We start from the raw sequence: 13,078 nt of genomic DNA on the forward strand, positions 1-13,078 counted from the left end.
TTTGCACCTGGGCAGTAACCCATAGCAACCAATCAGTGATTAGCTTTTTTCAGCTATCATCTTATTGGTTATCATGGGTTATTGCCCAAATGCAAATTTGCCCAGTGTTTATCAATGAGCCCCAATGTATTTCTGTTTGCCCATGTTCAGTGATTTCAGCACAGATCTGTCATCTGAGCTTTTATTCAGGAGCCTGTTGGCAGTTTGGCACCAAATAAAGAAAGCCACACAAAGCCTCAGTAAATGGCACATTAAGCTGCTCCAAATATTTATTCTAATCTGGTGCCAAAGTAGGGTTGGCTGGGAGCAGCAGCCAATGAAACGCGCAGATCGCTGGGTGCAGCTCCCTTAAATTACACGCGCAGAGGAGCGACAGCAGCAGCACTGGAGAAGTTGCGCACCGACAGCTACTGGACTATTATCACTGCTGCTTTACTAACACCGACATGCAAGTTGATATCTCCCAGTGGAACGGGCCGCTGGCTCTTCACGAGGTGGATGAACAGCCTAAACACCCTCTGAAAGTGACTTTTGGATCTGTGTGTGTGGAGGAGCTGGGCCAAGTGCTGACACCCACCCAGGTACAATCTCTAGCGGGAGACAGACACAAGCTATTTATATGTCACACAACTTCATACAGGCTTTGCTTCAGTGCAGAGTTTAGCAAAGAGGAAGGTTTTCATAATGGAATCTGGATTAGTTGTGTATTTTAATAAAATTAATGTGCCTGCCAAATAAATGAAAATGTACAATTCTGCCATGTGAAAAAAGGATTTTACAGGTGTTTAAGTTTTTATCAGTATGAAAGATGATGTGATTCATGTACAATCTCATTAAAGTGATGCAGAATATGTCAGCCCTATAGAAAGAATGATAAATAAATAAGTCATAGTTACAGGGAAAAAATAGTGATTGTATCTGTGCCAAAACTGTCTGCATTGCTTTTGATCAGTTTTGGGGGGAGATTATTTTCTTAAATCTCGTTATGGCTCCGATTGTGCTTTTTGCTCCTATCACAGAGTTTTAAACTGTCAGTTTCAACTGTAAGGAATGCACAGGGAAGTGTAGACAGCTGGACATCATCCTCCCTTTATCTCACAGAGCAGTAGTTGTGTGATATTTCCAGCTGTCTGTGTACCAGAGCAAGCAGGTAGGTCTGCATGTATGATTAGAAAGACTAGTGTTCATTTAGAAATGCACTGGATGCAAATACAGGAGTAATAAAGATGCACCCCATAGTATAGAGGACAGTGTTGGAGGGTACCCTGCCATAGGATAGGCTGTAAGTACAGAGCAACTTTGCACCCTGCACCTGCCAGTTAGAAGTCAGTTGGGGGTGGGCGTCTCATCAATATAGCACTGTTAAGGGCAGTGGCATACAAGGCTACGGGGGAGATTAGTTGCCCAGCAACAAATCGCCACTTCTCCAGGCGACTAATCTCCCCTAAATGCCTTCCTGCCAGCTAGAGTGTAAATCGCATTGCTGGAGGGATGGCACTCAGATTGCTTTGGCTTTCCGGAAAACAAAGCGCCCCAAATGCCATCCTGCTGGCGATTTACTTTCCAGCTGGCGGGAAGGCATTTAGGGGAGATTACTCGCCCGAAGAAGAGAAGATTTGTTGCTGGGCAACTAATCTCACCCAGTAGCCTCATGTGCCACTGCCATAAATGCAAGCACCGTATAGAGTCATATGAAAAAAATTGGGAACCCCTCTCAGCCTGTATGATAATTTACTCCAATTTCAACAAAAAAGATAGTGGTATGTCTTTCACTTCCCAGGAACATCTGAGTACTGAGGTGTTTTCTGAACAAAGATTTTTAGTGAAGCAGTATTCAGTTGTATGCAATTAAATCAAATGTGAAAAACTGGCTGTCCAAAAATTTGTTGTAATTTTGCTAATATGCAACAGCAAATTGGTTGGATTAGCCTGTTAAGCCTTGAACTTCATAGGCAAGTGTCCAATTATGAGAAAAGGTATTTAAGGTGGCCAATTGCAAGTTGTGCTTCTGTTTGACTCTCCTCTGAAGAGTGACAGCATGGGATCCACAAAGCAACTCTCAAAAGATCTGAAAACAAAGATTGTTCAGTATCATGGTTTATGGGAACGCTACAAAAATCTATCACAGAGGTTTAAACTGTCAGTTTCAACTGTAAGTAATGTAATCAGGAAATGGAAGGCCACAGGCACAGTTGCTGTAAACCCCAGGTCTAGCAGGCCAAGAAAATATAGGAGCAGCATATGGGGAGGATTATGAGAATGGTTACAGACAACCCAAAGATCACCTCCAAAGACCTGCAAGAACATCTTGCTGCAGATGGTGTATCTGTACATCAGTCTACAATTCAGTGCAATTTGCACAAAGAACATCTGTATGCCAGGGTGATGAGAAAGAAGTCCTTTCTGCACTCACACCACAAACAGAGTTGCTTGTTATATGCAAAAGCTCATTTAGACAAGCCACAGTCATTTTGGAACAAAGTGCTTTGCACTGATGAGCCAAAAATGTTATTTGGTCATAACTAAAAGCACTTTGCATGGCGGAAGAAGAACATTCCAAGAAAACACCTGCTACCTACTGTCAAATTTGGTGGAGGTTCCATCATGCTGTGGGGCTGTGTGACTAGTTCAGGGACTGGGATTTCTACACCAGATCTGTCTGACAGGTGTCCTGTGTGCCGCACATGTGCCACTTTTCATTATTATTATTCCCCTCTGAACACCAATGGACTCCACATACTATTTTAACATGTCAATATCATTTGTGTGTAATCTGTCCACTAACAAATTATGGTGAGAATTATGCAATTTCCCTATACACGTCTATTGGGTGTTAAACTGCAAGATAAGTGTTTCTTATTGAGTTTGGGAAATCTCTAATCCTCACATCTTTGGGTTGGCATAGCTTGTCTTAGGTTAGAAGAAAAGTGTACCTAAACAGGTGTGGAACATTAGGCAGTATTCTATCAGTAGGGTGTGTTGGTGATAGGGAGTACTTATCCCTTGTTTGTTTTCTGAATAAGAAGGTGCAGCTCTAGGCTAAATGGCAGGGTTGTTGCCAAGGTCAAGTCAGGGCTTCTTCTCTGTGCATTATCTGTGGGTATGTACCGAAATACAAACATTAAACTAATGTAAACATTAACATTATAAGAGGCAGTATCAGCATGAGTGTAATGAATAAGGCCTGTGCTAAGTACAATTTTTGCCTATGATTTCAATCAGGTTAAATAGTGGATAACAGATAACATTAAGTTCTACAGAGCTTATTTGCTGTGTAACCTGAGCCTTTTCTCCATTGCATGGCTGCCCCATTGCTACACAGCATCTTATTTATATAATCAATAGTAGTGTTTCCAGGGCCGCCATTAGAAATCACGGGGCCCCGTACAACAAAATTTTTGGGGCCCCCTGGGCCCCGCCCACACTGACGACCAAGCTCCGCCCCATATCCCGCCCACATCGCAGTTAAAAGACCACACAGACATCAGCGCTAAAAAGTAACCCCCCCCCCCACACAAGTTGTAAAAAGCTATTGATGGTCAGGGCCCCCTTATAAAAAAAATTGGGGCCCCAAAAAAAAAAAATTAAAATTTTTTTTTTAAAAACATTGTTGGCAGGGGCCCCCTGTTAAAAAAAACTTGGGGCCCCAACAAAAAAAATGTAAAAAAAACTAAAAAATAAACAAACATTGGTGGCAGGGGCCCCCTTCTAAGTTAAAAACAAATTGGGGCCCCAAAAAAAAATTTGAAAAAAAATTAATTTTTTTTTGAAAAAAAAAAAAAACATTGGCGGCAGGGGCCCCCTTATAAGTTAAAAACAAATTGGGGCCCCAAAAAAAATTTAAAAAAAAAATAATTTTTTTTGAAAAAAAAAAAACTGGTGGCAGGGGCCCCCTTACAAGTTAAAAAAATTTGGGGCCACCAAAAAGAAAATTAATTTTTTTTTTAAAAAAAAAACCCAAAAAAAAACAATGGTGGCAAGGGGCCCCTTACGAGTTAAAAAAAAAATTGGGGCCCCAAAAACAAAAGTTTTAAAAAAAAGATTGGTGGCAGGGGCCTATAGAATATTAAAATAATACATTGGTGGCCAGGGGATTAAAAAAAAAAAAAACACAAACTGGTGTTCAGTAGAATTGAACTCATGGCTTCAGTACTTCAACTTCGCCTCCTTTCGTGACTTCGGGTCTTTTCACCGCTTCAGGACTTCGGCTTCGGCTGTTTTCGTGACTTCGGGTCTTTGCGCTGCTTCAGGACTTCGGCTTCGGCTGTTTTCGTGACTTCGGCTCTTTTCGGCGCTTCGTGACTTCGGGACTTCGGCTTTTTCCGTGACTTCGGGTCTTTTCGTCGCATCGGCTTCGGCTTTTCGGCACTTCCGCATTCGGCACTGAAGAGGCAAGACGTACGGCTCGGGCGCTCGTAAGGGGGGCCCGGATCTTCAAAAAAATGCAGCGCTGCCGGGCCCCCCTTCATGCCCGGGCGCGGTACGCTTGTCCCCCCTGTCCCCCCCTGATGGCGGCCCTGAGTGTTTCTGAAGCAAACACACCAGTTTTACCAACACTGCATTATATTTGTATTACTTTAAAACACTTTGATGTTACTGTTCCTTTAATGTGATGTGATGGGGTTGTTTAATTATTGACTAAGGCACTAATATTTGCATAATTATTTAATATCCCACCATTTGCACCAATAACAGTTATACAACAATATTAAAGGAGGCATGTAAAAAACAACAATGTACCAGTGCATTGAACTCCTCTCAATATAGAAATAATGTGCTGAGAGAAGGTGTTTTGGGCTGATTTGTTGAGAATGTCTGCAAAATCCCCACTAGTCCTGCCCATGTGTTCCACTTCCTGCTGCCTCCTTCTTCTGCCTACTCCTAGTTCCAGCCCAGCTGCTTTGCACTGCCATATTTAACTGACTTTTATTGAAGAGTGAATGGAGTAGAGTGCAGCCTGTGTATATTGTACATGTGAGAGCAGTGCTGAAGTTGGGGAAGGGTTTTGTTTATCACACACATCATTGAGAAATGACTGAGCCAACTTTGTACAGCCGCCTTTTTTCTGTTTAACATGACCCAGGTGTTTGCTATAGTGTTGCTACTAAATGTAACTGCTTTTATTACTGTCACCTGGTTTAGGTTCAGCACTGCCCAAGCATTGAGTGGGAGAGCATGGACAGGAGCAAATTATATACTGTGATATTCACAGATCCTGATGTTCCCAGCAGAAAAGAATGTCATCTCGGGTGAGTGAGCTTGGAGTAAAGGAGGATTATTTAACCAGAAGGAACAGTTCATGATAATTACATTTCCTTATCATATCAACCTAAAAGGGGTGGTTCAACTTTAAGTTAACTTTTAGTATGTTATAGAACATTCTTAACAACTTTACAATTGGTCTTTATTATTTTTTTTATTAGCTTTTGAATTGTCTCACTGACTTTGGCAGTCCAAATTGCTATTTCTCTGTAAAGCTACAATTTTATTGTTATAACCTGATATGCTACACATCATCTTATATTTTTAGGCTTCTGCCCCACAGCAAATGTAACAGAATATCACTCTCTACATCAGTGATCCCCAACCAGTAGCTTGTGAGCAACATGTTGTTCCCAGTGGCCTCGGAGCAGGTGCTTATTTTTGAATTCCAGGCTTGAAGGCAAGTTTTGGTTGTATAAAAACCAGGTGTCCTACCAAACAGAGGCTCCTGTAGTCTGTCAGTCCACATAGGAGCTACCAATAGTCAATCACAGCCCTTACTTGGCACTAGCCAGGAACATTTTTCATGCTTGTGTTGCTCCCCAACTCTTGTTACATCTGAATGTTGCTCATGGGTGGAAAAAGTTTGGGGACCCCTGCTCTAGATCATACTAAAAGTTAATTTAAAGGGATACTGTCATGGGGGAAAATGTTTTTTTTCAAAATGCATCAGTTGATAGTGCTGATCCAGCAGAATTCTGCTCTGAAATCCATTTTTTCAAAAGAGCAAACAGATTTCTTTATATTCAATTTTGAAATCTGATATGGGGCTAGACATATTGTCAATTTCCCAGCTGCCCCAGTCACGTAACTTGTGTGTCAAGGATTAGGTAGGGGGCACTGTGGAGACTGATGGGGAAAGGGCGAGTCCTTGAGGCAGGAGCTGTATGTGCCTAGGGAACACGTAAAGAGAAAGCAGGAACAGGTGGATGAGAGCGAAGAGTCAGACTGGATCAGGTGCAGAGCAGAACAGGACGGAGAGGGCGTAGATCAGGACTGGACTAGGCAGGATGAAGAGGGTGACGACTCAGGACAGGAACAGACTAAATGGAGCAGGAACAGACTGGATGGGACAGGACGGTGCAGGCATAGATCAGATCAAACTGGGGATAGAGTGCAGAAGGGGAGTAGAGCAGATAGCAGGAGAGGACTAGAAGAGAAGGATATCAAGAGAATATAGCAAGAGAGGACTGGAGCAGATCGCAGGAAAGGACTGGAGAGCAGGATAGCAAGAGAGCACTGGAGCAGGATAGCAAGAGAGGACTGGAAAAGGCAGGGTAAGATGCAGAGCAAGATGAGGAGTACAAGGTACAAGGCAGGGTCAGGAAGCAAGAATCAGGAACAGGCAAAGCAAGGTCTGTACAAGGTGAAGTCAGGGAAAGGTACAAGGTAGAACAGGAAGCAGAAATCAGGAACAGGCAAGGCAGGGGTCAGGTCAAGGTCAAGGCTGAAATAGGTTAAGGCAAGGTGAAAGGTAGAACTGGAGCAGAACTGGGAGGGAAAGACCAGACAGGAACAGAACAAGGAAGGATATGGAGGAAATGTTCAAGGTAGGACAGAACAAGGCAAGAAGGCAAAAGCTGAAACCCTTAGCTAGGGACAATGCCACACTGCTAGTCTGGGAAACAATGCTCTGGCCAGGTGTGTTTGCAGGGCTGACCTTAAATAGAGCAGAGTCAGACCTGATTGGCTGACTGCAACTAATCAGGCAGCAGCTGGGCTGGGGCTGGAGAGGCCAATCAGGCTGCAGCTGGGTTGGGGCTGCAGAGGTTAGGTAACATATAGCGAGCAACCCTACAGGCTGCTCACCTGGCCAAATGGTTAAGTTATTGAGCTAGAAACCCAAAGGTCCCTGGTTCGAATCCCAGCAATACCTGACATTGTGCTCTGATAAACTCTAGTCACTCTGTACTGCAAGTTAGAGTGATATTACCCCCTCCCTTTCCCCCCAGCAGCCAAACAAAAGAACAATGGGAAGGTAACCAGATAACAGCTCCCTAACACAAGATAACAGCTCCCTGGAAGATCTAAAAACAATACTCAATAGTAGTGCCAAGTTCCACTGAGACTGATTCAGTTATGATTAAGAAGAAGAAATAACAGCCTGCCAGAAAGTAGTTCCATCCTAAAGTGCAGGCACAAGTCGTATGACTGGGGGCAGCTGGGAAACTGACAATAAGTCTAGCTCCATGTCAGATTTCAAAATTGAATATAAAAAAATCTGTTTGCTCTTTTGAAAAATGGAGCACCACTATTTACTAATGCATTTTGAAAAAAACATGTTTTCCCATGACAGTATCCCTTTAAAGGTGAACAACCCCTTAAAGCAAATGTATTATGTGCTTTATGTTATGGTGTTATTACTTATCCTTACAGATTGTCAACCCCTTCAGGGCAATGCCATATTGCACAGTTTAACAACTTTTGCCAACCAGGGCTTTACTAATTCCACAAAAGAGTTTGAACTGAACTCTAGTAGACTTAAAATATGAAGATCTAAAATATGGAAAGATCCGTTATCCACAAAACCCAAGGTGTCCAAAGGGCACAATCTCACTCCATACTATATCACTTAAAAATATTACCCAAATATAAATTACAATTGTCTCTTTGTAACACTGTCTAGTAATTAGTGAGTGACATTGCTGAATAAAGATTTGGACAGATGACATTTTACCGAGCGTTTTCATAGGACAATTTGACCGACATTTTAATTTTAGAGAGCCTAATGTGTCGGAAAAACTGTCGGCAAAACAAATGAGCTTACAAGTAATTCATAAAAATGCAGGGAAAAGTGGCGCAGAAAAAACCACGCCCACTTTTAACGACACTATTTCAAAAGTGTCATACACATCGGAAAATTGGCAGGTAAATGCTCTGTGAATTTGTCAGCTGTTACTTCGACACTACGACATTAAGGGCTAGTCCACACGGGGAGATAGCGACGCGTTTGCGGTCGCGGCGACAAAGTGCCGCGACAGTCGCCGCGACCGGCGCAGGCGACAGTTTTGTATGGGCGCCTATGTAAAAACGCCTGTGCTAACCACACGAGGCGATGCGCTTTTCAACAGTCGCCTGAAAATGCCTCGCCAGGCTTTTTCAGGCGACTGTTGAAAAGCGCATCGCCTCGTGTGGCGCGTCGCTATCTCCCCGTGTGGAATAGCCCTTAAAGAAATTTTTTTTTTTGTTCCCTTCACTTTTGCGAATTCCCCCCCTATGTGTTTTGCCACCTGCAGAGATAATAAAGGCTTAGGGCTTTAGCACACGGGCAGATTCGGGGAGATTTAGTCGCCTCACGACTAATTGCCTCTTCTTTGGGGCGACAATCTCCCCGAACTGCCTTTCCCCTGCTAAAATGAAAAATCGCTTGTTGCAATGCACTTGTGGCAATGCACTCGCGGGGATTCAATTTCCGAAGTCGCCCGAAGTGGAAACTCGCGGCACTTCGATTTCTGAAGTCGCCCGAAGTGGAAACCTCTGAAATCGAAAGCTCTGCGAGTGCATTGCCGCAGGTGATTTTTCATTTTAGCATTGGGAAGGCTGTTCGGGGGGATTGTCGCCCCAATGAAGAGACAATTAGTCGCGAGGCGACTAAATCTCCCCGAATCTGCCCGTGTGCTAAAGCCCTTAGAATTGCACCATGTGCCATTGCCCTTAGAGGGGCAAAAATAATAAAACATTACTAACATTTCTTTACCGTGACCTCAACCGTATCAACAGAGGCTCTATTGTACCTATATTATAAGACAACTATGAGTTTACAATTCTGTCGCCTTTATTTCCCAATGGTTTGCCTTTCCAGTTCAGCCTGGTTTTCTGGTGTATATAAAGTATTGCACATTAACCAGTAGCTCTGGAACATGCTCTTAGTTATACACTGCTAAACGTGGCCATACACGGAGAGATCCGCTCGTTTGGTGATGTCGCCAAACAAGCGGATCTCTCCCCATAAGCCCACCTTGAGATGGGCAATATCGGGCTGACCCGAACGTGGGCCCTAGAGCCCAATGATCGGATCGGCCTAATGATGGGTAACGAGCGGTCGGATCAGTTCGGCATCTGTCTGACTTTCGGTCAGATATCGATCGGAGAAGCCCGTCGGAAGGCCCCATACAAGGGGCCAATAAACTGCCGACTCGAACTGTCAGCAGCTTTTATCGGCCGTGCATGGTCACCTTTACACAGTAACAACATTGATTAGAGAAATCAGGACACAAGCAATCACTTTATCTTTACTTTGTTTCTTCTGTTGTTTCTTTAATTTATATAACCAGGGAATGGCACCACTTTCTTGCAGTCAACGTGAAAGGAAATGATCTGAGTAGCGGCTGCATTCTCACTGCTTACTTGGGATCTGGTCCTGGTAAAGGAACAGGTATGTGAACGTGGAATTACTGCGCAGGCTCTGAACTTTACTTACTGTTAGGGACATGGGACAATACAGCAATCAGAAACGGATTCAACAAAGGGAATTCATGCATAGTCAATCCGAAATTACTCTAATAATTTGGAGTTTTCTGGATAGCGGGTTTCCAGATAACAGATTCCATACCCATATGTGGAAAGACTACAGTAAACTAGGTGGTAATTGTAAAGATTGTGGAGAAATGAGGAACAGGTAATTGACAGTGGCTAAAGGGTAAGCAGTAACAATATAATGGGTAAAGGGATGTATCACACAGGGCAATGAATTAATGTGGGTTCATGTGTAAATATTGCTGGTCAGGCCACACAAAGTCACTAACAATTCCATGATTCACCACTAGAGAGCAGCAAAGAGAAGCTGCTAAGGCTACAATGTCTGCTACTCCCCTGTTCTGCAGGACAAAGTTTAATAACTGAATAAACAGTTTCTCTTTGGTCACTTAAGGTAATCCGGCTATAGCTAAACCCTACAATATTTATTTACGAAATTTCTGCTTAAACGCTACTTTTGAGTTTTCTCTTAATTTATTGTGTTTTCCGTGAAAATCCGAGTTTTGAAGGCTTTTTTTTTTTTTAAACTTGATTTTTCGAGATTTATTATACCCTGACCCTGGAAATAGCTTGACTCTAAAACCTGTCTAGGTCACGTAGGAATCAATGGCAGAGGTCACTTGAACAATTTGAAGATGTTAATAGCCCACATGATGTTTTGCTCGAAAACTCAATCAATTAGAGCGATTTCAGTTTTTCCTGCCGAAAACTTTATTAATTCAGGTTTTGGGGTTGTTAACCCCGAACTGGCTGACTCAAGTTTTTTTCCATTCAAGTTTTTTCTTAAATAAGAAACCATTTCAGTTGTGAGTTCAATCGAGGTCTAAATAAAGCTGTAAAATTCGACTTTGGATAAATAACCCATTATCAAGCATTTGATATGTTGGCATCTATTAACCTTTTTATTTCCCCTCTTACTCCTCATGCTTTTCCCCTATGATTATGCACAAATAATGAGTGTGTATTCAAACAGAGACCAGTGACTTGTAGCACAATTACTAGTGACTTCACAGGCTGCATTTGGAGTGAACAGTAAAAACTCTTTCCCTCATCTAATTCCATTGGAGCAAATCTGCACTAGTGCAATAACTCTGCAGCCGGACAGTGGGCACCATTCATACCTGTGATCTTGTGATGTGGGTGGAGTCAGTGTATGAAACTTGCCGTGTGCATTTGAACAGATTCATTCCATGTTTCAGTCGTCTATAGATCACTTTAATGCATAACTGAGCTCCAAGCAGAACAATATCCAGATAATTGTGTTACTAAAGGTTCCTGGAGGAGGTAAAGAAAGGGGTAATTCTGCTACTAAGTTGCCACTTGCCTACATAACAGAAAAGTCTTCATTAGACGAAAAGCTCCAATCCAAGGAGGTGCCAAATGTTAGTGCACCCCCAAAGATTGTAATGACTTACCCAATACCCCAGGCCGGTGCTCTTGTTAGCAGAAAACTGCCCCAGCCCAGGACACTTACAAGTGAGCGATCCTCTTGCTTCCTTCATTCTTCGTGCATATTCATTGGAGTAAAGACTTTAACAGAAAACCTGGCTGTTGTGCTCTACTGCACATGCATCGGCTGCTGGACTTTGAAGAAAGGAGTAAGCAGGGGCACTCGCCTCAGGCGGCATTGGCAGTTAGGTTTCCAGGGACAACAAAAAGATGCTCCTGGTGCCTTTAAGAGCCGAATTTCCGGTTATTAAACCGGAAATTCGGCTTTACTAGGACGAGAGATCGCAATTGCACTCTCCGTACTAGCGTTGCTGCCTCCCCCTGGAAATGGAATCGGGCTGGGGCCGCCTCAGGCTCAGGCAGCAATGTACACAGAAACGGTGCTGGGAGTAAGAGGATTGCTCACTTGCAAGTGCCCTGGCCTGGGGCAATTTTCTGCTAAAAGGAGCACTCGGGGTTAGATTGGGCCGGTGGGGCACCAGAAAAAAACCTGGTGAGCCCAGCTGACCCAGACCTGCTCCCTGCCCTTGCTGCCGTGATCTCTGTCTTCGGCTTTGATTGCAGCAAAACGAGGTTTGCACACACCCGCATATGTGTGCAGGGGTGGGCATGGTGAATGTGGCTGCGGCCAGGGCGTGAGGGGGATTTGCGGCAGGGTCGGGGCTCTGGGGGCCCTGAGTCCAACCCTGGGAGCACTGGCCCGGAGTATTGGGTAAGTCATTACAATCATTTGGGGTGCCCTAACATTTAGTACCCCCCTTGTATTGGAGCTTTCCTTGACCTTTAAATGTGATATAATCACTCAAATAACAGTAGTATATAAATATTGGGAGGTATTTCCTCTGTTCTTGATCCCACGTATAAATATCGGGGGGTATTCATATTCACGAGAATTCTACTGATTTTCCGTAGGTCTGCACAGGTACACGATTTTGGTGTATGAGCAGCCGGGGCCGCTGCAATGTAATGAACGCATTTTGGGTAACACTTCTGCTGACCATCGAGAGAAATTTAAAGCATCGGAATTTCGGAAGAAGTACAAGCTTGGAGCACCCATTGCTGGCACCTGTTTCCAAGCTGAATGGGATGATCATGTCACTAAGCTCTACAAACAGTTGGGGGTGTAATAGTGAACACAAATGATTAAACCTCTTTCCACATTACACCTATATTTTAATTTCACAAACATTTTTTCAAACTTTCACAAATTCTATATATGTTTAAAGCTGCACAATAAAATCATCTTGTTATCAAAATGTTAGAGGGTTATTCATTAAAACAAGGGGTTTATTTATTTAAATTTGAATGCTGAAATTTCACTAGAAAATTAGAGGAAAAAAAAAATCTAATTTTTAGAGATTTATTATATCCCGATGCTACAAAAAGCCAGAATCCGAAAATTCACCATCTCAGTCCTGTCGAGGTCATGTGCACTATAAGTCAATGGGAGAGGCACCTATGACAATTTGTTATCATGGTCTGCGTTGGGTTTAGTCCGCCAATCTGACTTTTTTGGAGTTTTCGGGCAAAAACTTGAAAAAGTATAGCGTTCCCAAAAAAAACCCTGAAAAATTTTAGCAATTTGGGGTTTTGCTCGATTTTATCAAGTTTTTCCGTGATCCGATTAAATCATGTTTTTTTATTAATAAATAAGCTATAATTGGTTCAGGAACATTCCGGAATATAGGGAAATTGCTTTCGTGGGCAGCTGCCATTAGGAGAATACGACCGATACCTTTTAATGGACCAACGTGAAGAAACACAATTGCCAACAGTCCCAGTTGGAGAACTAAGTTAGAGGATTCATTTATTAGATGCATTTCTAAAAGAGACAAATAGCGTCTCCACTTTGGACTAGTCCAGTATAAGTCATTCCGCCTGCATCCAGTCA

General features: G+C 43.0%; 1 protein-coding gene across 1 annotated transcript; it reads left to right on the forward strand.

Moving 5' to 3' along the window:
• The first annotated feature begins 359 nt into the window (after positions 1–359).
• pebp1.1.L (phosphatidylethanolamine binding protein 1, gene 1 L homeolog) lies at positions 360–12,443 on the forward strand. The gene is made up of 4 exons (XM_018263792.2): positions 360–581; positions 5,143–5,249; positions 9,537–9,637; positions 12,100–12,443. Exons 1-4 carry the CDS (start codon positions 447–449, stop codon positions 12,312–12,314), a joined length of 558 nt encoding a protein of 185 aa, XP_018119281.1. The 5' UTR covers positions 360–446; the 3' UTR covers positions 12,315–12,443.
• Positions 12,444–13,078: the final 635 nt, after the last annotated feature.

Source organism: Xenopus laevis, chromosome 1L (genome assembly GCF_017654675.1).
Source record: "Xenopus laevis strain J_2021 chromosome 1L, Xenopus_laevis_v10.1, whole genome shotgun sequence".
NCBI lineage: Eukaryota > Metazoa > Chordata > Amphibia > Anura > Pipidae > Xenopus > Xenopus laevis.